The sequence below is a fragment of the Pseudorasbora parva genome, chromosome 9 (genome assembly GCF_024679245.1).
Source record: "Pseudorasbora parva isolate DD20220531a chromosome 9, ASM2467924v1, whole genome shotgun sequence".
Lineage (NCBI taxonomy): Eukaryota > Metazoa > Chordata > Actinopteri > Cypriniformes > Gobionidae > Pseudorasbora > Pseudorasbora parva.
This window is the reverse complement of record NC_090180.1, coordinates 44,417,657-44,442,224: the sequence shown is the minus strand read 5'-3', so window position 1 is coordinate 44,442,224 and position 24,568 is coordinate 44,417,657. Positions and strand designations below refer to the sequence as shown.

The 24,568-nt window shown below is 37.4% G+C and overlaps 1 protein-coding gene across 1 annotated transcript in view; it reads left to right on the top strand.

Moving 5' to 3' along the window:
• scn12aa (sodium channel, voltage gated, type XII, alpha a) overlaps positions 1-24,568 on the top strand; it is a 76,659-nt gene that overhangs the window by 1,548 nt on the left and 50,543 nt on the right. Inside the window, exons 2-4 of the mRNA XM_067452782.1 lie at positions 10,625-10,931; positions 18,453-18,571; positions 23,499-23,588. Coding sequence (XP_067308883.1) covers positions 10,665-10,931; positions 18,453-18,571; positions 23,499-23,588 — 476 coding nt within the window. The 5' untranslated portion in view covers positions 10,625-10,664. The remainder of the gene's footprint in view (positions 1-10,624; positions 10,932-18,452; positions 18,572-23,498; positions 23,589-24,568) is intronic.

Sequence of the window (24,568 nt, the reverse complement as noted above, 5' to 3'; positions counted from 1 at the left end):
AATGTGGTCGTTATGACAAAAACACACAACAAAGTCACTAAAACTTTAAAATAAAAAAATTAAATTAAATGGAAAATATAAAAATTAAAAGCTCATTCAAAATATTAATAAAAACTATACAAGTAGTAAAATAGCACTGACTTAAGGCCTTTATAAATGATGATTGAATGCATTAAAATGTATTCATAATGCCTTATAATGCATCATATGTTCTTGTTATAATGCATTATAATATTTAAACTGCCATACATAATGCCTTATGCTTTTTAATAGTTTCAATTAGTTTCAATCAGAGGTTTTGAAGTGCGATCTGGCCAAAAAATGCAAAAAATTAGCATTATATAATTTAGTAAGCAATTGAGATGTACATAAAATTGCTTAACAATATAGCAAAAAAAAAAAAGATACAATATTTACTCACTTTGTCACTTTTCATTGGCTAAACATTGATTTATCAGCATGACTATCTATCACTAATTCAGTTTATTTACGAAAATATATAATACCTTACATTATGTAATGTACAGCACTATAAATACCTTGAAAGTTTTATAGTGGATATACACTGTATTGAAAAAAAAAGTATTGAGACACTACTTCAAATCTTGGCATGCAGACGCTTCTACAAACATTAGTGAAAGAATGGGTCGCTCTCAGGAGCTCAGTGAACTCAAGCGTGGGGCCGTAGGTTGACACCTGTGCAATAAGTCCATTTGAGAAATTTACTCACTACTAAATGGCCAACTGTTAGTGGTATTATAACAAAGTGGAGGCAATTGGGAACAACAGCAACTCAGCCATTAAGTGGTAGGCCACGTAAAATCACAGAGCGGGGTCAGCACATGCTGAGGGTCACAGTGCGCAGAAGTCGCCAACTTTCTGCAGAGTCAATAGCTACAGACCTCCAAACTTCATGTGGCCTTCAGATCAGCTCAAGAACAGTGTGTAGAGAGCTTCATGAAATGGGTTTCCATGGCCGAGGAGCTCATCTAAGCCTTACACAGTGCAATGCCAACAAGTGCAATGCAAAGCGTGGGATGCAGTGGAGTAAAGCACACCGCCACTGGACTCTAGAGGAGTGGAGACGTGTTCTCTGGAGTGACCAATCACGCTGCTCTGTCTGGCAATTTCATGCTCCCAACTTTGTGGGAACAGTTTGGGGATAGCCCCTTCCTGTTCCAACATGACTGCGCTCTGGTGCACAAAGCGTCGGTCCATAAAGACATGGATGAGTGAGTTTGGTGTTAGGAACTTCACTGTCCTCCACTAGGTCCTGACCTCAACCCATCAGAACACCTTTAGGAGGAATTAGAGCGGAGACTGTAACCCAGGCCTTCTCGTCCAACATCAGTGCCTGACCTCACAAATGCGCTTCTAGAAGAATTGTCTGAAATTCCCATAAACACACTCCTAAACCTTGTGGAAAGCCTTCCCAGGAGAGTTGAAGCTGTTATATCTGCAAAGGGTGGGCCAACTCCATATTAAACCCTACGGATTAAGAATGTGCAAAAACTTTTAGTAATAGTGTTGAAAATGAATGGATGGTTGGATGTTTGTAATGATCACGATGCCTTAATGCCTTAATTATTTGAAACTTCTCTGTTAAAATGACTGAATTTGTAATACAATCTGAGGAAATATGTGAGCTTCAGAATGCTTGCACTGATTCCACATTGTCTGAAAGAATAAGCAAATCCAGTGTAAACTTTTGTTTAAAAACGATAACACAAAGCTATACATGACACCTCCCATTTAATGACCCTTAATGGTTTTATCAGGTCAGTGCGGTGAGAAATCAGAAAAATCATGACTTGTGTGTCGTTGTAATTAAACTGTATTGAATATTAGTATGACCTTATGGCCTACTATTTTGATCTTTTTTTTAAATGTATTAAATATAAATATTAAATATTTAAATACATTAAAAATAGTGACATGATGTGAACCATGAAAGATAAGATTAAAATTTCAGATATTAAAAAGAGAATTTGGTCTAGTAAATTGAATTTTGACAAGGATTGCCTAAATCTGCCATGCTACATGATCTGAGTCTCTAAATCCACAAGTTTATTAAAAGTAAAATGACCTGCTGAAAAAGTTAATACAATCAAGAGCTGAATACAAATAGATGAAGAACCTGGAGAAAGCACAAGTGTGTGATGCAAAAGACAGAATATTTGTGAAATCACTGCCTGTTAAGACGATTAACAAAATCCTGACTTTGATTAAATTACGTTTGAGAGAATGTGAGAGTCTTTTAGAGCTCCACATCGCACTCAGAAATCACCCCGATGCATTATTAGCTGAAGGGCGGTCCAAATTATGAATACAACATTAATTTCAACACTCATCAATTTGATCAAAGGTCAGGAAATGATATGCAGGATTTGTAATTGAAATGACTCTTTTTATGTTCTGAATGGTCTTTGTTACAGCTTTACGGCTGGACTGCAAGCTTCAGAAATACTGTACATGGGGAAGAACCTGTTATTTTAAATGAGAACCAAGATGAGTATTATGATCCTCTAACACACTCTTAGCAAAGAAGGTTAAATGGGGTTCTGGTTAGAATTTGTGGGAATTATGAATGCCAAAAAGGCTCCATATAAGGAGAAATGTCTTAAATGATTGCATAATAGTTTCATGTTTAGAAGGTCATTTCAGTTTTTTTACTTAATTTAATTCAATTTGTAAAGTTTGCAATTCCGTTTGGTGGTATTTTTGTCTTCTGAGAGTACTCATCAAGAACACACTGCCGTTGTAGTGCAGTATGTTGTTGCGTTTTGTATATGATATTTGCTCTTCAGTTAATTTTTTAATTGCTTTGGCACAATTATCACAAGCAATTGGTAAATTTGTGAAACTTGAATATTAGATCTAATAACTAATAACAGAAAAAAGTGCACTTTTTTCAAACATTAAATAATTCACTAAATTGCCAAAAGTTTTGGGATGCCTCCCTTTACATGGAGTTGGCCCACCCTTTGCAGCTATAACAGCTTCAACTCTCATGGGAAGGCTTTCCACAAGGTTTAGGAGTGTGTTTATGGGAATTTCTGACCATTCTTCTAGAAGCGCATTTGTGAGGTCAGGCACTGATTTTGAACAAGAAGACCTGGCTCGCTGACTCCGCTCTAATTCATCCCAAAAGTATTCGGGTTGAGGTCAGGAGTCTGTGCAGGACAGTCAAGTTCCTCCCCACCAAACTCACTCATCCATGTCTTTATGGACCAACGCTTTAACAGAAAGGGGTCATCCCCAAACTGTTTACATAAAGTTGGGAGCATAAAAATGTCCAAAATGTCCTGGTATGCTGAAGCATTAAGAGTTCCTTCCACCCCCTGAAAAAACAACCCCACACCATAATCCCCCCTCCACCAAACTTTACACTTGGCACAATGCAGTCAGGCAAGTAATGTTCTCCTGGCATATGCTAAACCCAGACTCATCCTTCGGATTGCCAGACAGTGGCGGCGTGCTTTACACCCCTGCATCCCACGCTTTGCATTGCACTTGGTGATGTAAGGCTTGGATGAGCTGCTTGCACTACTATGTTTTTCAATTGTGTTAGTACAATACACAAAATCACAAAGTTTCCTTTTTACTACACAAATTAAGTGTCTATATAAATGTTTCATTCACAGTAACTGCCTCTGATTTGCATTTCGTCTTATTCAGTTTAATACATTTGTATATTATTTAATCCAACTCAATTTAATGATTAATCTTAAATTATTTGATGGGTAGGTTTAGGGTTAGGATATAGTGTAATATAGAATTTACAGTATATAACAATCACAATCTATGGAAAGTCCCCATAAAACATGAAAACACACAAAAAAGTGTGTGTGTGTGTGTGTGAGAGAGAGAGAGAGAGAGAGAGAGAGAGAGAGAGAGAGAGAGAGAGAGAGAGAGAGAGAGAGAGAGATTGATGAGAGATTTGCAATTTGTGAAACAGTCAATGACTGTGTGGCATCAGATTGATCAGAGATGCATCAGATGAAGGGAGACTGCTGCATTTTACATTACAGTTTGTCATGTGATACTGTAAACAGGCATTACTATGGTAGCGACTGCCTATTGAGTCATGTATAGTGAAAACATTCACTGTATTGACAGCATATTCAGTTACTTTATTTCAAGGTGACGTAGTTACGTTGTACGTACGTACGTTGAGTACATTGTACTCAGATAAGTACAGTAATTTTAATATTTTAGTAACATTAATTAACTACATGTACTTAATATAGAGCTAAGTTTAGGGGTTACACTTTATTTTAAGGTGTCTTTTTACACTGTAATTTTACATTTAAGTACAGAGTAATATTAAGTAAATGCATATAGGTTTAGGGTAGGATTAGGGTAATTATGCATTTTTATAAGTATTACTATGGTAACTTCATGTAACAATGGCACTGTGAAACAGTAAAGTGTTACCTGTAGTAGCATGTAACTACGACACCTTCAAATAAAGTGTTACCACATATGCTTCACAAAAGCTCATGGCCAAGTCACTACTTCTTCACACTTTTTGATAGATACTGTTCGAAATAATATAGATTCAATTACATAAGGTAATGTATATGTAGCCTGTATTAATTAATTCAGCAACAACAGTGATTTAAAACCTGTCTCTTGCATTGTTTGCTATTGAGTTAACTGTTAAAAGTACTAAATTGAAACTGTTGTGTTTAGGTTATTAAACCAAATTTTTCTTTATATATAAAAACGATCTTGTGTTTTGAAACAATGATGATATAGAATAAAAATATGTACAGCTAGAACGAGAGCATGAGATCAGCCAAAACAGGCAATTTACTACGGAAATATATGTTTTTAAAGCTTTTTTAAAAGGTATCGAGGTTGAGGCATGTTTTTGAAATAATCTCCAATATTTACCGAATGGTTCGTTTAACAATGGTGGTCCTAGAGGCAAAGTTGCTTAGAATGAGGGGTTCTACTATGTGGTATGAATGCCGTGGGCTGAATAATTGTGTGATATACAAAAAATATATATTAATATAATATGGTACAATGAAAAACACAAAGGCGCCCACCAGTTGCCGATTACTTTCTGATTTCTCACAGAACTCTAAGGCCTTGAGTCAAACAGGCCCAACGAGTTTTGTTCCGATCAGCCTCTGTTAACCTTGTCTGACAGCTGCTCAGATCTCACTGGATGAAGACGGCTGTGCTTTACAAGATGTCCTTGTAGACAATCATGGCACCTTGGACAAAGGCACCGCATGCCAGTTTTCAAGGCAGTCAGACTGACTGTTGCATAAATGTAGCCAGTTTTGTGATTTCTTCATTTCATAGCACCACTCCAGTCGCCGCATCCTTTTTCACGCCACCACAGACCGAACCCAGACATGGGTGTTCTGAGTTTGGTGAAATTGTCTCATTCTGTTTAAGAGGAATTACCGATTTAATAAAAGTGTCCATGCCCACTATGAATGCTTTGGCATCCCGTCTTGGGTTTAATAACGATTGACATTCAGACAGGGAATCTTTCTGCAGTGGTTTGGTTGCGATTGGGGCGAAAAACCTAGAATTAGTTTTTTTTTAAATACCTGATTTTTTGAATGAAACATTTTGAATGAGCCAAAGAGGCCCACGATATAAGACACATGAGCCATTTTAAGAATTATGAGCCATTACATAATTTTGATCGCTATAGTGCCACCATCAGGCCAATTGAGGTGCGCTTGTAAGTCACAGGCTTTAGTGATGTCTGCAACGTACAGTTTGGTCTGCCCGATCACTTTTACACTGTACAGTCCCTGACAAAAGTCTTGTCGCTTGTGTACAAATTGACCTAAAGTGCCGCTCAAATATATTTCTAATCAAGATTTTTTTACAAGAAATGGCTCATTTTAATCCCACCAGCTTTTGTGATAATGTTTCAGTGAAAAACTAAACTTTCAAAAAGTATTCTAATATTCACAGCTTGGTAAAGCCCAATGAGTCAATTTTTGCAAAGACATAAGTTTTGTCACCTTGTCATATGAGCTTCACCTGTGACTAATAATGGATCAATTAGGTCTCAAGTGTGTATAAAAAGAACCCCAGTACACTAGACCTTCACATCAACTGCAACTAGACCTTTGCAAACATGCCTAAGATTCACCCTGAGACTAAAGTTTTGATTATCAAGAGGCTGAAGACCAGATCCACTGCTGATGTGGCAGACACCTTCAATGTGTCTCAGCGTCAAGTACAGAGGATAAAAAAAAGATTTGAAGAGACTGGAGACGTTTTTGACAAGCCCAGGTCAGGCAGACCCCGCAAGACAACTGCTCGAGAGGACCGTTTGTTGGTTCGAAAATCCAAGGCCAGCCAATTTTCCACTGCAGCAGAGCTCCACCAGACCTGGTCACCTGAAATCCCTGTGTCAACCAGAACAGTTTGTCGGATTCTGTCTCGAAATGGCTTCCATGGTCGAATCAGTGCCCAGAAGCCAGCACTAAACAAAAGACAATTGAAAAACCGTGTGGCATTTGCCAAGGCCCACAGCCTGCTAAAAGGATGGACGCAGGAAAAGTGGCAGAAGGTGGATTTTTCAGATGAATCTTCTGTTGAATTACACCACAGTCGCTGCAAATATTGCAGGAGACCTACTGGAGCCAGAATGGATCCGAGATTCACCCAGAAAACAGTGAAGTTTGGTGGCAGAAAAATCATGGTCTGGGGTTACATCCAGTATGGGGGTGTGCGAGAGATCTGCAGGGTGGGAGGCAACATCAATAGTCTAAAATACCAAGAAATCTTAGCTACCTCTTATTCCCAACCATAAAACAGGCCAAATTCTGCAGCAGGACGGTGCTCCATCGCATACTTCCATCTCCACATCAAAGTTCCTCAAGGCGAAGAAGATCAAGATGCTCCAGGATCGGCCAGCCCAGTCACCAGACATGAACATCATTGAGCATATGTGGGGTAGGATGAAAGAGGACGCATGGAAGACGAAACCAAAGAATATTGATGAACTCTGGGAGGCATGCAAGACTGCTTTCTTAGCTATTCCTGATGACTTCATCAATAAATTGTATGAATCCTTGCCAAACCGCATGGATGTAGTCCTTCAAGCTCATGGAAGTCATACAAAATATTAAATTTGGATCTCACAGCACCACAACTTAATTTGCTGAAATATTTTTGTATTTGCTGTAAATTTTTTCAATTTCTGTATAGGCGACAAAACGTTTGTCTTGCCAAAATTTGACCTTTCCGTCTTGATTAAATGATAAATATTTTTTCTGTGAACATTATTTATTTCAGTGCATTAAACATCATTTGGGAGGGTTTTAGCTTTTCATATGAGCTATTTCTAACACCAATTAATTAATTAAAAGTCAGGTTAATATCAGGTATTTCTAGAAAATAGATAAGCGACAAGACTTTTGTCAGGGACTGTATACCTGAATACATTTACTAAACTTTTTTATTGTTTACTTTTTATTTTGTACTTGTATGCATTTAAATTGAAATATTTAACTAAGCAAACTCAAAACTCAGACATTTAACTTAAAATGATCATGAACGTAAATATTTTTTGTAGTGGAAACTTAGCTAGCGTTGACTATAGCTAATTCGATATATATTAAACTTACTAATAAGTAACAATGCTTTGATAGCATTAGCAGAGTATAGCAACTGTTAAATGAGTACTGGGTTCATTGTACTGCAGAACATTTGACTGACCTGTAGTCAAATTAAGCTCATGCTCCACTTTTCTCAATGATGGTTACCCCCCGAAACCCCAGCATTCCAGAAACTCTTCTAAATAAGTATAGCTTAACATTACACACTAAATCTAAAAACGTAATTCATTAATCTTAAATTAAAATAATTTTTTTAATATAATGTACACTTTAGCATTTACTCTCCCTTTTGAGTGCCATGGCAAAGCATGCTGGAAAATAAAAAATCCCAGCACAGGTTCAGTCAAATTTTGTCTAAATTAAAAGAAATAAGTGCATAAAACTCAAAACAAAGAATCAATTCAGAATACTTATAATGTGTCAGTTTTGTGAACTCAAAAGAAAAAGAAAGTTCTATATACTCCAAACTTAAGTTGCTTGAATTAATCTGTTTAATTAAAGTTTACTCTACTCAAACCAATTCATTATTTTGGGCATTAGGGTTTAAACATTTAAACCGTTAGATAAATAGTAAGTGTGACATAATAAATACAGAACACTGTTTCCGATTTTTTATTAAAATTTTTTTTTGTATAAGCAACTTTCACAATAAATGTATGTATGTAGCAGACGTACTGCATCAAAAATACTGCTTTACAACCCCAGTGAGCAAGAAAAAGGGGACTGTAGTGAGAAAAACTCACTAGAAAGATAAAAAGAAAACATATATAATTGTAGAAAAGTGGAAAGTATGCATACGACCCCATAGAAACATCTGGAGGACCCCAGTTTGAAAAAACCCTGCAATAGGGTATCATGCTTGAAGCCCTAAAAAAACAGTAAAACTTATATGTTGGTGCCCTTAACAGGCTTCTTAACCAGCTAGTTTTGCTAGCAGCACCTGACCTGCTTGGAGACTTGTGTTGGTGTGTGTTTTTGCTTGTTTTCTTACAGTAGTCCCACATTAATGTGCATCTAAACTGACAGTGGGCTATTTGCTACAGCTGAGAACTGTGGGTCAGATCAAGCCGGCGTAAGCCACTTTGAGGCTATGGGTTAGATAACGCTTTCTGGCTCTGGTTGGCGGCGAAGAATTGAAAACATGTCTGCCAGTAGAGGAACAGGAACTTCCTTCTCTACGTGCTAATCTTCAGAAACACGTCACTCCAGCTGCTGAGTTAAACTGCGATAAAAGCACAGGCTATAAATGAGAGCGGGTTAGTCCTGTTAGCCGTCGGTTTTAATATACAGGGCCCTGCCTGTATATTATGTTCCATTCAGGATGAGAGATGAAGCAGGAAGTTGAGAAGGTCAAGGCTGGATAAGCTTTTCTTCACACTGGCTGGACTTAGTGGATGATTCCTTATACAACATACAGTATAACTGTACTGAATGAATCCCCTGGTTCAGTCACGAATTTCTAAATGTTATGTAATCACTAGATGGAAGTGATATCTATTATGCCCCTATGAAATGCATATGTAAATATTATGTAGATCAATTGTTTACATCAAATCCATGCTTTAATAGTAGACTGATCATCACCAATTTCATCGGTGAACATCGGTAAACTTCACATACACACTCTGGGGACATCAGACTCATTTTCTCAGAGACTCACAGTCTGTGGCTTGCAACCTTAAATGTCTGCGTTTAGCTTCACAGAGTTACGGCATTCAAAAAAAATATAAAGACCATCTTTTTGCATTCTGTGTCTGTCATCCAAAGGTAAAACAAGATATTTTTTTCAATTACTCCATGGATTTTGCCCAATTTCCTACACTTTAAAGGGGTGGTTGATAATGATTTCAGTTACAACGCTCAAAGTTCAAAGCAAAGGGAGATATTTCTTTTAAATAAATTGCTTGTTAAGGACTTCAACAAATGACTGGAAGGGACTACACAAGCTTCCCCCTGGGTTAGTGACATCACTAACCCTGAAATTTACATAACCCATCCCCGATAACATGCAACAAATGGGGTGAGATTATCATAACAGAATATGCTTATCAATGACTTGAAGATAACTTCACATCAGCTATAAATTCATCAACTAACCATTCAGAAACATCCTGTCCTATTCTATGTTGTCACTTCTTCTTGAGTCTCTCCATCTTTGTCCAACTCCGATTTGAACACAAAAGGCTGAACATTGCCTGTCTGCGTGAGGTTATCAGAGCTGCTAACTGGAGTTCTTGAAGCTCCGCCCTGTGAGCAGCAGCTCATTTGCATTTAAAGGGACACACAAATGGAACGTTTTTGCTCACTCTCAAAAAGTGAAAATTTTAAGATGCTATAAATATGATCTGTGGGGTTAAAACTGAGTTAAACTCCACATACACACTTGGGGGACATCAGAGACTTTTTACATCTTGTAAAAAGGGGACATCAACCACCCCTTTAAATAAAGTCAGAATCGTGAGATAAAAAGTCACAATTACCTTTTTTATTTTGTATTCAGTAGCAGAAAAAACGCTTCCATAGGGCTCTGTACTCTGTAGCGTTAGTCTGGTGGTTCGATAGTCTGGAGGTTAACGCTACACTCTTAAAAATAAAGGCTCCTTATTGGCATGCATGGTTCCATGAAGAACCTTTAACATCCATTCCACAAAAGGTTCTTCACAGCGGAAAAGGGTTCTTTTGATTATTAAAATGCTCTTCACACTAAGAAAAAAACGTTTCTTTTAAGATTTGTTCACTGAAAGGTTCTTTAGGGAATCTAAAATGGTCTTTCTATGGCACCCTTATTTGGAGCGTATGAACTGGGAATGTAGATGTTCCAGGTCTGATCCCTATAGTACATCCCTTAAGCTTGAGAGTCACTGAGGGATCACCATCATGCCCTAGAGTACTGCAGGCGACTCCAGAGGGACTTAACCCACAGTCATTGTGCTGTAGATGTCAAAACAACAAGCTTTTTAATAGCTTCAGAGTTACTTTCTAACTATATTTCTCTTTGTCTCATGGCCGACTCCATCTAGCTTTGAGTAACTTCTAGTACAGGACGATCAGGATGAAAAGATGGCGACCATGCTCTTACCAGCGGGTCCTGATGGCTTGCGACCGTACACTCGAGAGTCTCTGGCGGCCATCGAGCAGAGGATCAGCGAAGAGCGGACGAAGAACACCAAGGATTACAAGGCGGATCCTGGGTTCACGGAGGAGCCCAAACCCCGCGTTGACCTGGAGGCCGGGAAGGGGCTGCCTCGTATCTTTGGTGACATCCCCTCAGGACTGGTCGGAGTCCCGCTGGAGGACATCGACCCTTTCTACTTCAGAAATCAGAGGGTGAGTCAGTCTGAGGTTACAAGTGGCCTTCAGATGTATTAGTGCATCTAACAAAAGACTAAGTGCCGTAAATGAGGCCTAATGGATGTGAAGTTGGTGTTTTTAGTTGAAAAGTGCCACAGTCCATTAATAAACAGATGTATTTATATAAGTGCATGTAATGATTTTGTCTTGCATAGCAACAAGGGATGTACATTTTCTGTTTTTCTGAATCATCTACCTTGAAATCACCCTTGTGGTTCTGCTCGGGTTTCTCCTGGAGAGCAACGAGATTAACTGGAGGGCAAATGGAGATATTTCCACATCTCCTGAAAAACAGAACCGAGAAATCTAACTTGTCTCTTTGGTCCCGTTTACATCTGATATCAAGATGAGTACTGGTCGATCATATCAGAAGACGCTGAGAGAGCTTTCAAACACTTCTCTCCTGATTTCTTTGAGAGGAGGGTCTGTGCCATAAATGAATGGACTTTTTCAGATGTTTCAATCTAATGAATGAAATAAGCTCACATAATGTACATATGAACATGACCAGAGATGATGGAAAAACATACAGAAAGCATCATCTTTCGTTTCTGCTCTGACAGCCACAAGATCACGCCGCATGCTGTGAGTGTGTTAGATATCGGGGATGGAGAGAGAACATTTTGTACGTTTGGTACGTTTTTCTTCAAACCAAACTTGGGTGTCCAGTCGACAAAGTTTAAATCACGTCTGGATTCCCATAATGTTTAATGTTAGGCCAGTAGGCGAAGAATATAGATGGTCTTTTGTGGCTGTTTGAACACAATGTGTTTTCGACGTCCTCTGGAAGTGGTCGAAAGCGAACAAGCTAAAAATGTTTTACACCTGTATCTAGCATCTGATTGTGATCCGATTGACCAAAACGCATCTTAATACCAGGTGTAAACAGGGCCTTTCAGGAGAGACAACTGTGCTCAGATTTGCCAAGATAAAGTCTGTAATCAAATGATCAAGCTACTGTCCACATTTATTTATAGTGCTCTACTATTACTATATATGTAACTATTATTAATAACTAATAACTATTATTTTTTTCTAAGGAATATTAGGAGAAAAATCCAGGGCTTGACATTTACTTTTTTGCTCACCAGCCACTGTGGCTAGTGGTTTCCCAAAGTTATAAGTCACTCAGCATTTTTACTGGCCACAATTTTGGAACCATCATATAGATATTTATATTATCTCATAATTTGGCATCAGGTTTATTAAGCTGCTGTCACTTTAAGACCTGACGCATTGATCCATTACACACGTGTTTTCTTTCTCAACTGTTTACAACTGCTTAAAATAGAACTGAACGTGTTTACGTGAATACTTGCCAAGACGGGCATTTTGACATTGTTTTGTGTGGATTTGATTATTTAAGAGCAATAAGGCAGCAAAAATGAACTCACGATGGCTTTATGTTAGCGCACTTTGGGTGTGAGCACAAAATCTGCGGGAATTAGTAAAATTTTGTACAATACACATAACTCCACACACCGAAATTCAAGCCCTGTAACATCAATAATATTCATCCAGAGCAAGTGAAATGAAGTAGCAAGGGAAGGCAGGTTTTGAGTTTTGCGTAAGAGAGATGAGAGAGAGAGAAAGCACAGTTGGTATAGTTTATCTAATCAGTGTCAGGTTTCAGTATTGATATGTATCAAAATATTTCTATTTTTGACAACACTTCATTGCAACACTTCATACTTAGTTTATTATTTCAGATGCCTTTTTGAAAAGACTACAACTGAAAGATGTATATAATTCAACCTGCCAAAGTGGATAGTAGGAGTGAATGCATTACACGCCACTGCTGCAATACACGCCACTGCTGCAATACACACACATTTGGCAGGTTGGCAGGTGTTAAAGAGTTAGTTCACCCAAAAATGAAAATGTGATGTTTATGCTTACCCCCAGTGCATCCAACATGTATGTGTGTTTGTTTCTTCAGTAGAACACAAATGAAGATTTTTAACTCTAACCATTGGTGTGTCAGTCATATAATGGTGTGAATAGGGTAACAACTCTATGAGAGCAAAACAAACAAACAAAAAAACATGCTTAGACAACATGCACAAAAACCCTGCTGCTCCTGACGACACATTGATGTCTTAAGACACGAACCGATTCGTTTCTGTGAGAAACCCAACAGTATTTATGTTATTTTTATCTCAACGAGTCTCATCTAGTATTGCTATCCGGCATTACTTCCGTCTGGTAAGGTCAAACTGGGGCAATCATAGATATATATCATGTAGATTCAGGGCCGGCGTTTGCTATAGGCGAGCTAGGCGGTTGCCTAGGGCGACAATTGTGTTAGGGGCGCGAGCGCGCTCTAGTGCCGCCCATTACTTCCCATTAAGCATAGAATCAGAACAAGCAAAATACAACCTAATGTTCATTAAACATGATCATCATAGGGCGCCCCCTCAGCCACGCGTTTAATTACTAATCAACCTGATTATTAGATTGAATTGAAGGTGATTATTGATTATTGGTTCAGGTGTTAGGTCAGGCAAGTGCTCATCTTGCACGTTCATCAAAAATGAGGCGTCTAAACCGGTCTAAACCTGAATAACGATAGATGCCATATTATTTACATTAAACACAAATATACTGTTTTAGGCTACTTAAAGATTGATTGGGCCAGACAAAATTACGGAAATCACCAAAATTTCTCCAGTGACTGTAGTGTAGGGGTAAGATGCATGTTATCAAGTTTTGACCCAAATCGATCAGAGGTTCGAATCCGCCTTTTGCCACACTCACTCTATTCCCTTTTCCCATCACATATAAGATCGGAAAGGCATTTATTTTCAATAAAAAGTGAGAAAATATTAGAAAAGTGGAAATAAAGCATCTAACGTGTTTAATAATGAGTGAATAATGAGTGAATTAGAGACGAAAAAAGTGAGTGTGTGTGTGTGTGTGTGGGGGGGGGGGGGGGCACTCCATCTCGCCTAGGGCAACCAAAGAGCTAGAGCCGGCCCTGTGTAGATAACTCATTCAACCAATCCGCGCAGGCACTAATATCTATATATAAATTTATGATCGCGGCATTTTGACCTTATCGGATGGAAGTAATAGCAGATGCGAACACTAGATGAGACTCGTTGGGATGTGATACAAAAAAAAAAACATAATTACTGTTGGGTTTCTCACAGAAACCGATCGGTTCGTGTCTTAAGACATCAATGTGTTGTCAGTTAAACATCTTCATTTGTGTTCTACTGAAGAAACAAACACACCGACATGTTGGATGCACTGGGGGTAAGCATAAACATCACATTTTCATTTTTGGGTGAACTAACCCTTTAATGTCAAGCCCTGGAAACATCTGACACATAACTGAGAACTCCATCAATTCCGCATATATGATTAAGCAACCTCTGAAAAGCCCTTCTGACATTTCCATTCTCAAAACAGCCTAGTTGATTTGATTCAGTGGCTCATTTTAATTGTACGGTGGGTACGGAAAGTATTCAGACACCCTTACATTTTTTCACTCTTTGTTATATTGCAGCCATTTGCTAAAATCATTCAAGTTCATTTGTTTTTCTCATTAATGTACAAACAGCACCCCACATTGACAGAAAAACACAGAATTGTTGACATTTTTGCACATTTATTAAAGGTGTCAGGAACTGGCTTTTTTCCTTTTTTAACCTGTTGTCTGAGGTCAACTAATGATGTTTGTGTGGTTTTTACATTCAAACAAATCATAACTAATAAGTAATAGGCTATTTTCTACACTGGTTTGAGGCTGTCTCCTTAACTGGGTTTTGATGGGCGTGAACCACTGGAGACTTGGAAGTAAACGCCCACAGCTCGGATTGGATAAGATTTGCATATTTAATGACCTTCAGCTCCGCTGTCGGTTCACATGAGGGAGAGGAGAGATTGTTGTGAAAGCGGCAACCAGAATGATTTTCTCGACCACAGGGCTCGTCAATATCTTTATCAAACAAACACAAGGATTTATTTCTCATCCACCCGCGACTGATTGGACTATAATTTTTATATTACACATAGCCCACTCGATTGGTTGTTATATGCGCGAACCGCGCACACACACACACACACACACACACACACACACATGTTGGTCTATGTGGTTTACAGGGACTCTCCATAGGCGTAATGGTTTTTATACTGTACAAACCGTATTTTCTATCCCCTTACACTGCCCCTGCCCCTAAACCTACCCATCACAGGAAACATTCTGCATTTTTACTTTCTCAAAAAAACATCATTTAGTATGTTTTTAAGGCCGTTTGAATTATGAGGACATTTGATATGTCCTCATAAACCACATTTATAGTGTAATACCAGTGTAATACCCATGTAGTTATACAAATTTGTGTCCTCATAAACCACATAAACAGGCTCACACACATACACACACACACACACACGCACACACACGCACACACACACACACACACACACACACACACACACACACACACACACACACACACACACACACACACACACACACACACACACACACACACACACACACACACACACACACACACACACAGCCCTTCAAATGTCAAGTCGAGAGAGACACCAGCACAGATCAAGAACGGAATATTATGAGATTCATCGGCCTGCTGCCGGGCTTTTGCTAGCGCTGGCCCATACGTGTCTGAGTCCAGCGTGCGAAAGGTATGTTCTGTTAGACACATACACATAACCAAAACGATCTATAACAATGCAATACTATTACATATAAAACCCCGTTTTACTCACATAAGTGTGTTGCACCATTCCTGTCGGGTTCAAATCCAACATCGACTGGAGATTTGTTTATAAATGATTCCGCAGTGAACTGAAGTGAACATGTCTTCCCCATGTGAGCTGGAACTTCATTAAAAATAAAGTTCAACCCCTCATTCCTAATATTAGGATCCGAAGGAAGCTTATGCAGCGACTGTGTTCTTCCACAACCAGGAATAGCGCAATATCTTGCTACACTCTAAAAAATTCTGAGTAAAAAACAAACCCAATGTTGGGTCAAATATGGACAAACCCAGCAGTTGGGTTGTTTTAACCCAGCAATTGGGTTGTCTTAAGCAAATATTTAACCCAACCGCAGGATTAAAACAACCCAATCGCTGGGTTAAAATAACCCAATTATATACGGAAATATCACATGGTCCTAAGTATTCAGACCCTCTGCTGTGACACTCATATATTTAACTCAGGTGCTGTCCATTTCTTCTGCTCATCCGTGAGATGGTTCTACACCTTCATTTGAGTCCAGCTGTGTTTGATTATACTGATTGGACTTGATTAGGAAAGCCACACATCTGTCTGTCTATATAAGACCTTATAGTGCATGTCAGAGCAAATGAGAATCATGAGGTCAAAGAAACTGCCTGAAGAACTCAGAGACAGATTGTGGCAAGGCACAGATCTGGCCAAGACTACAAATAAAAATATTCTGCTGCACTTAAGGTTTCTAAGAGCACAGTGGCCTCCATAATCCTTAAATGGAAGATGTTTGGGATGACCAGAACCCTTCCTAGAGCTGGGCATCCGGGCAAACTAAGCTATTGGGGGAGAAGAGCCTTGGTGAGAAAGATAAAGAAGAACCCAAAGATCACTGTGGCTGAGCTCCAGAGATGCAGTCAGGAGATGCGAGAAAGTTGTATAAAGTCAACCATCACTGCAGCCGTCCACCAGTCGGGGCTTTATGGCAGAGTGGCATGACAGAAGCCTCTCCTCAGTGCAAGGCACATGAAAGCCTGCATGGAGTTTGCTAAAAAAAAAACACCCAAAGAACTCAAAGATGGTGAGAAATAAGATTCTCTGGTCTCATGAGACCAATATATAACTTTTTGGCCTTTATTCTAAACCAGGCACTGCTCATCACTTGTCAATTACAGTCCCAACAGTGAAGCATGGTGGTGGCAGCATCATGCTGTGGGGGTGTTTTTCAGCTGCAGGGACAGGACGACTGGTTGCTCATCAAGGGAAAGATGAATGCGGCCAAGTACAAGAATACCCTGGACAAAAACCTTCTCCAGAGTGCTCAAGACCTCAGACTGGGCCGAAGGTTCACCTTCCAACAAGACAATGACCCTAAGCACAGAGCTAAAATAACGAAAGAGTGGCTTCACAACAACTCTGTGACTGTTCTTGAATGGCCCAGCCAGAGCCCTGACTTAAACCCAATTGAGCATCTCTGGAGAGACCTGAAAATGGCTGTCCACGAGTGTTTACCATCTATCCTGACAGAACTGGAGAGGATCTGTAAGGAGGAATGGCAGAGGATCCCCAAATCCAGTGTGAAAAACTTGAAAAGACTCATGTCTGTATTAGATCAAAAGGGTGCTTCAACTAAATACTTTGCAAAGGGGCTGAATACTTAGGACCATGTGATATTTCACCTTTTCTTTTTTATAAATCTGCAAAAATGTCAACAATTCTGTGTTTTTTTGTCAATGTGGGGTGCTGTGTGTACATTAATGAGGAAAAAAAAGAACTTAAATGATTTTAGCAAATGGCTGCAATATATCCAAGAGAGAGAAAAAAAATAAGGGGGCTGAATACTTTCTGTACCCACTGTATATGTTCATTCAATGGTTTTCACTAACAATCCATTATACAGTTATTATAACAGCAGAAGACCGTCTAACTGACCAATTAGAATCAAATAATACAGAGAAGCATGTGATTATCTACTTCTGATATTGCAGTTAAAATCCTATTATTGGTCAATTTAGTCACTGATATATTGTGATACATCTGTATGACTGATGAAATATTATACCTAACTGAACATTTCATTTATTTTATCAATTGTCTTTTCGGTCACACTTTAGTTTAGGATCTAATACTCACTATTAACTTCCTATTTACTAAGACTTTTGCCTCAATAAACTCCCAATAACTGCTTATTAATAGTTAATACGGTTGTTCAATTTAGGTATTGGGTTGGCTTAAGGGATGTACAATATGGTCATGCAGAATAAGTCATTAATATGTGCTTAATAAATATGAATAAACAGCTAATATCCTAGTAATATGCATGATAATAAGCATCAGTTAATAGTGAGAAACTGTAGTGAGAATTGGACCCAAACTAAAGTCATACCAAACATATATTACTAGGCTTAAGGTAAGAGCTATAACCATTTTTTTTTCAGTTTCCTTTTTTTCTTTATAACTTAAGTGTTACTGCTCCTTGTGTGGTAGTTAAAAAATATTATTTCAATGAAATCCATGTACTATATTTTTGTTTGATCATTTTTTATTTTAATATTTGTATTTTTAGTGGAATTTATGGTAGTGAATTATATTTAGCCAGTTATGATCCATTTATAAAATTTTGAGCATGTCTTAAAACTTTTGATCGATTTAATGTTTTCTTGCTGAATAAAAGTAACATTAATGCGGACACCAAACTTTTGAACATTATATTCATCTTTAGCAGTAGAATAGTGACGTTTCATGTGTTCAGACTGACTGCTTCTCTTCTTTTTTTCTCTTTTACAGACTTTTATAGTACTAAACAAGGGAAAAGCCATCTTCCGCTTCAGTGCCACATCTGCTCTCTACATATTCAGTCCGTTTCACTGCATTAGAAGAATCTCCATACGGATTCTAGTCCATTCATATCCTTCTACAGCCTCTTAGAAAAACGTTTCTATATGTGTGCATGTTTATTTGCTTGGAGAATTACACAGAGATTTGTTCAGTTTACAGCCGTGCATCTGATTTGTGTTTAATAACTTGCGCAGCTATCAGACCTTAAGACCACAAGCTTCTCTAGAAACACAGCTGATTTCTTTTTTCATTTGTAAGGCATTTTATAACCATATAAATCTGCTTTTCCTAAAGGGATTCATGATGAAATAGTTGAGTTGGGAGGAAGGCTATTTTGAACTAGGCCAGCAAATAACCATCTAGAAAACGTCCCCAAATCCTCGCAGTGCATTGAAAACCATCCACAACATCAAAATATCATGCTGGTGGTTTTTGCACAGGCAAACTCCACTTACATGATCAAAAACATAGAAACATAATTTAAATTGATTTGCTTTTTTCCCATAAGGCCTCTAAAACTAATGAGGATATTATCAAAAGGCATCAAAAGGCAAAAAACCTGGACCAACAGCAAAATGATATCCAGCTGCTCACGCTGTGAGGCGAATCTGAAATATTTACCATCAGAGCTCTATTGGATTTGGTCTCATTTCTGAAACAGCTCTGTAATGTTCTTCCCTGGCATCGCCAACCAAATCCGCTGATATTCCTCTTCTAATTCCCCAAATGAAATAAGAGCGCAGTGATTTGGCGTCATGTGACAGCTGCGTGCTACATGCACAGATGTTTGAGTGTCCGCGGTCAGGATGCACACAGGTTTATATGTTGAACAATTAAAACCATTACTATTAAACAGAGAAAGGGACATACAGACCATAACACAACATCACTCCCGCTTTCTGTCATCATGCTTTAACAGAATACACATATATTACATTCAACTCCAGTTATATTTATACTGTCCTGGAACTCATTATTCATCACTAATTATTGAAAAATTATAATAATGATATTAGTACCAAAAATGTGAATACTTTACTAAATAATTAATATATTGACATGTTAAGGCCACAATAAAATAATTGTAATCTGAATGTGAATTTAATTGATCTGAATTAAATCGTTTGTTTTGGCAAACATATCTATAAAAATATCTATAATAAAAAATAAAATCTACATTAAATTCATGATTTTTGCCATAACATTACTGACACTTAAATACTGTTTTGTGAAAATATTTAATTAATCTGAATTTAATTTTATTTAATATAATCTGAATAAACCTCTTGAAAAAATACCTATAATTAAAAAAAATTATAAAATAATATTTTTTTGCAGTAACGTTACCAACACTAAAAATACTATTTAAAAAATATATTTATTTCATCTGAATTGGTCTGAGTTAACCTGTTTATATTGACAAATTGTTTTTATAAAATAATAAAATAATAAATTTTCCTTAACATTACTGATATAAATAGTAATGTTAATGCATAGAAATATTTAATCAGAATTGTCAGATAAACATTTTTACATTATCAGTTGTGCTATACTTTTTTGTTAAATTAGTTTTTTTTTTTCTCATTGCTTAACCGCTCCATTCCGTGCTGATCCAGTCCAGCCGGTACAGATGTGGTTTCATTTTCCATTAGCGGCTGATAACAGAGCTCAGTGTAATACAAATATGTCAGTTGTTGCCTTTTATAAAGCAAATTAGCGCTAAAAAAGGACAGGGTTATTTTTGTGGCTGATCTTATTGCATTTATAGAAATTTCCCTTTCAGACGCAAAATTGATGTGAGGAGAGAATTTAAATGAATCACATGAGTTGATTTAGTAAGGTTTGTGCTCATCAATTTCCTGGTGTGTGCGCCATTATTTACCACCCCCAAAAAGCATGTCTTAAACCAGACGCTAATTTGCGCTTCTCTTGGTAGATTGTTTTGGTCTAGCACAAACCAGTAGATCATGCGCATCTTTTCACTCCCATCGCCATTTTTGGGAATTGCGCTCTCAGGACAATTTGCCCTGTTTAGTAAATCTGGCCCTAAATATTCTAGATATTAGCAAGACTTTAGAGCATTTGTAGAATGACCCACATATAGTTTAAACACTCTGTGTCAAACGAGTTGTGACACAGCGTCTACTCTTACTGGATGTTTTTTTAAAGCAGCTCATATAGGGCCTGCAATATCCTGTTTTATCCCCAAATGCCCCAAGCTCTGAAAATCCTCACGCTGTGTCCATGTTCAGGCTCTATTAAAACCCCATATCCATAATACAGAAAACAGAGTAAAGGAACAGCGGCTTGCCAATCACTAGGGTCAAATCCTTCCATATTTTCCGTCAGGATAAACATAAATGACATCATGAATATTACAGCCTAGCAACTTGTTTAAAGACATGACGTACATCTTAGATCAGCAAAGTCCTCATTTACTGTGTAGATTGGCCTACGATACATACTCTTACTTAAAGGTGCTATATGTAAGTTTTTGACTATACTAAAGTTATACTAATGTTTGCAGATATTTAGGAAACATGCTGTGTTCACATACTCGTTTCACCAAAAAACAATGCTTTCTAACTTTGTAAACAGTTATTACTTTAAAGGTCCCGTTCTTCGCGTGTTTTCAAAGCTTTGATTATGTTTACAGTGTGCAATATAACATGAGTTCATGTTTTGCGTGTAAAAAACACAGTATTTTTCACACAATTTACTTATCTGTACAGCGCTGTTTTCCCTGTCCTAAAAACGGCCTGATGATTTCCTTGTTCTATGAAGTCCCTCCTTCAGAAACACGTAACGAGTTCTGATTGGGCCAGCGCTTCCCGTGTTGTGATTGGACAGCAGCTTAGCGCACTTTGGCCGGAAAGGTCCCGCCTCTTACCATAACGGGGAGATGCACGCGTTGAATGCGCGCTCTTCTCCCCGTGGGAGAGCACTAGACCACGCCCCCTATTTTGCGTGTACTTGTGGGCGGAGGGTTCGTCAACAAACGGTTCTAGTGACGTCATTAAAGCAGGAAGTGCAGGGGTGTAGTCCAAACCGGCCGTTCGCTGTAGGCTTTGAAAGGGAACTTCTGTTAAATAAAATATCTCGCTTGGCATTGAACTTTGAGCTTTATAAAAACTTACAGGTATTATTTATGCTCTAACAGCAACATTTCACACTAACTAAAGTTTGAAAGATGGAATCGCGAAGAACGGGACCTTTAAATATACGTGTTTCGTGTTGGAATGTCTGTTTCTGTTTTAAACTGTGCAATACCACGGGTTACCAGTTTAACCAATCGTATTTTGACACCCCGAGTCGCCAGTTGGCGGAAAACACATGCAGCGTATTGCTGCCATGGAAACCAGCAAACAAACTGGGTCAGAGATTGCAGATTCTACCCCCTAAAAACCTCAGCATCCATCTAAAAATCTCTACGTTAAAATGCAGATAAATCAACTTATCAACTTTCAGCATGTAAGTCGTCTCACCTTCCATTGTCAATTGCAGTTGTTCCTGTTGCGTGTCCAGAGTCTGAGGAGGAGGGGGCGGGGCAAACAATATTTTGAATTTGGACTGCAGTATCCATTTCTACCACTAGCTGTCATTCCTTTATACATATTAAAATACAAAAAAAAAAATCCATGTCATGATGACCCCTTTAAAGGTAAAGGGGTCATCATGACATGGATTTTTTTTAGTATTTTAATATGTTCACCTATAAATGTTAGTATAGTTCTTGCTTGCACAAAAATACAATATATGCGTAAAATGATGTCTGAAAGTATACCTTTTTAAGGTGTGGCTCCTTTAAGACTTGTCAGTAAATGCTCACTGTTATGATTGGCTATTGCATATGAAACAGTATCAACAACGCCCACTTGCTATTAAAAACATCCATCTAAAACCATAATTTTCAGATAAAGAAGTTATGAAATAGTTTATATGTGGTTTGTGATGCAGATGCTGTCAGATCTCATCTGTTAAAAAAGTTTCTTTGCGAACTCTCCATTACACTACGCCTTTACAAAATAAAATGCTCTGAATAAACATATAATCCACCAACACCAATGATCCAAAATGCCATTAAAATAAACCATGCATCCACTTGTTTCCATTGCTAAGATCCTTCTGAAGTCTGTACAGAGATGCAAACAAACCGTTTACACTGGAAAAACGTCCTTTTACTCGTCCATTTGTTCTTTTCAACAGACTCAGGCACATGGAGTATGTCAAAAACTGAATGGGCATCTATACAGTGTATCAGTGTAGACAGTATCAGTGATTATAATGTTATCTATTTGCTTTTGACACAACATTAATGCAGTGTAGGCAAATGTCAGCCGTTTAGTGATTGAACACCAGTAGGCGGGGCCTATGATGCGATGATGTATAATTATTTGCTAATGTCTTGCACTGGAGGTGGGCATATGCAAATATATGTGTGGCGTCACAAATCCCACAATATCCAAATAAGCCGTTTTTTGAACTTTAAATAAATGTAGATTAAATAAATGTTTTCTTTGTAATAGATTAAATACATGTTTTCTTTATAATGCGAAGGCTGTTTTAAGCTATAACCCTTGCAGGATGTTTTAATGGGACAAAGACCCAAAGGATCAAGGCAAATTTGATTTGTCTTGTCATGAGCCCTTTCATTTGGAGATGTTTTAGGATTACCTGTAACTGTCATAGGCACAGCCAATCTAAAAGTGTGACGATACATGCTGACAAACATGTGGAAAGTTACAACACTGAGGTCAGTGGAGAAACTTCTGTGGGGTTGGAAAAAATTCACTGGATTGCAAAGAAATTCAGCATCACACAACAGAAATGTCAAGTTTTCAAATGTATATAATAATGTATATAATATAATAATCAATCTATGTTCAATTACTGTTCTGCGTCCTGCTAGCCACCTTAATTCAATTTTAGGAATTACATTTTAATGGCATTCTTAATTCAGTTCTGAACTGCTGCTCATTTCCTTAACTTGTTCACTTTGTTTAGCTTGTTCATCATGTGCACAATCTTGACAAACTGCTGCTTCATGGCGATGTCGGATCCTCCGCTGTGGACCAAATACCTAGAGTAAGCAACACCTTTATTCTGTAGACCTGTTTTAAATGTTTATTATTTATATATATATATATATATATATATATATATATATATATATATATATATATATATATATATATATATATATATATGTATGTATTGTTTATGTTATTTTATTGTTTATGTTGACTCGCCAAAGGACTGCGGGTGAAAATGAGCTAAGTCAAACTTTGGTAAACTTTTAGTATGTTTTTAAGTACATCTGATTCTACTGTAAACCACTGAGAAACCTTTTGTTAGAATTTTTTTGTGGTCAAACAATATTTTTTTAAATCCTATTTGAGACTATTTGAGCTAGACTATTTGTGCTAAATCCGATACAATACATAAAATGGAAACAATTTTGTTAAAAATTGTACATGGTCCTTTTTATAAAAAAGTAAAGTAAGTAAGTTATATAATTAAAATATGAAATTTTTGTGCAGTAGTCGTACCTTAATAATTGAAAAAATATACTAAAATATATATATTAAGTCTAAAAAAATACTATTTATTACCACTTAATTATTATATTGGCATTTTAACTAATTTCAACATCACTGACATTAAAAGTACTGTTTCATTACAGTTTCACTGTTCTTTTTTTCCTTAAAATGATTTCTGAGTGAAATTGGATATTTAATGAGAAATCAATGTACATTAATTTAATGTTGACTAATGCAATGTTGAATATAATGTTGGCATCCATCACAGGGTTTCTGCGGGTTTTAAGAAGGTAAATTTAAGACTTTTTCAAGACCTTTTTAAGACCAAGATACAAAATTAAATAAAATATGAAGTCTTGTTTTCTGTTTAATGTATTTATTTAAGTGTTTATGCTATATATATATAAATTATTCAATGCATGCAACATTTAATGCCGTAACTTGATTTATGATCTTTTTACGGTCTTAATTTGTGTATGGGCAAATTAAAACCTTTTTAAGACCTGCAGAAACAATGCATAAGGG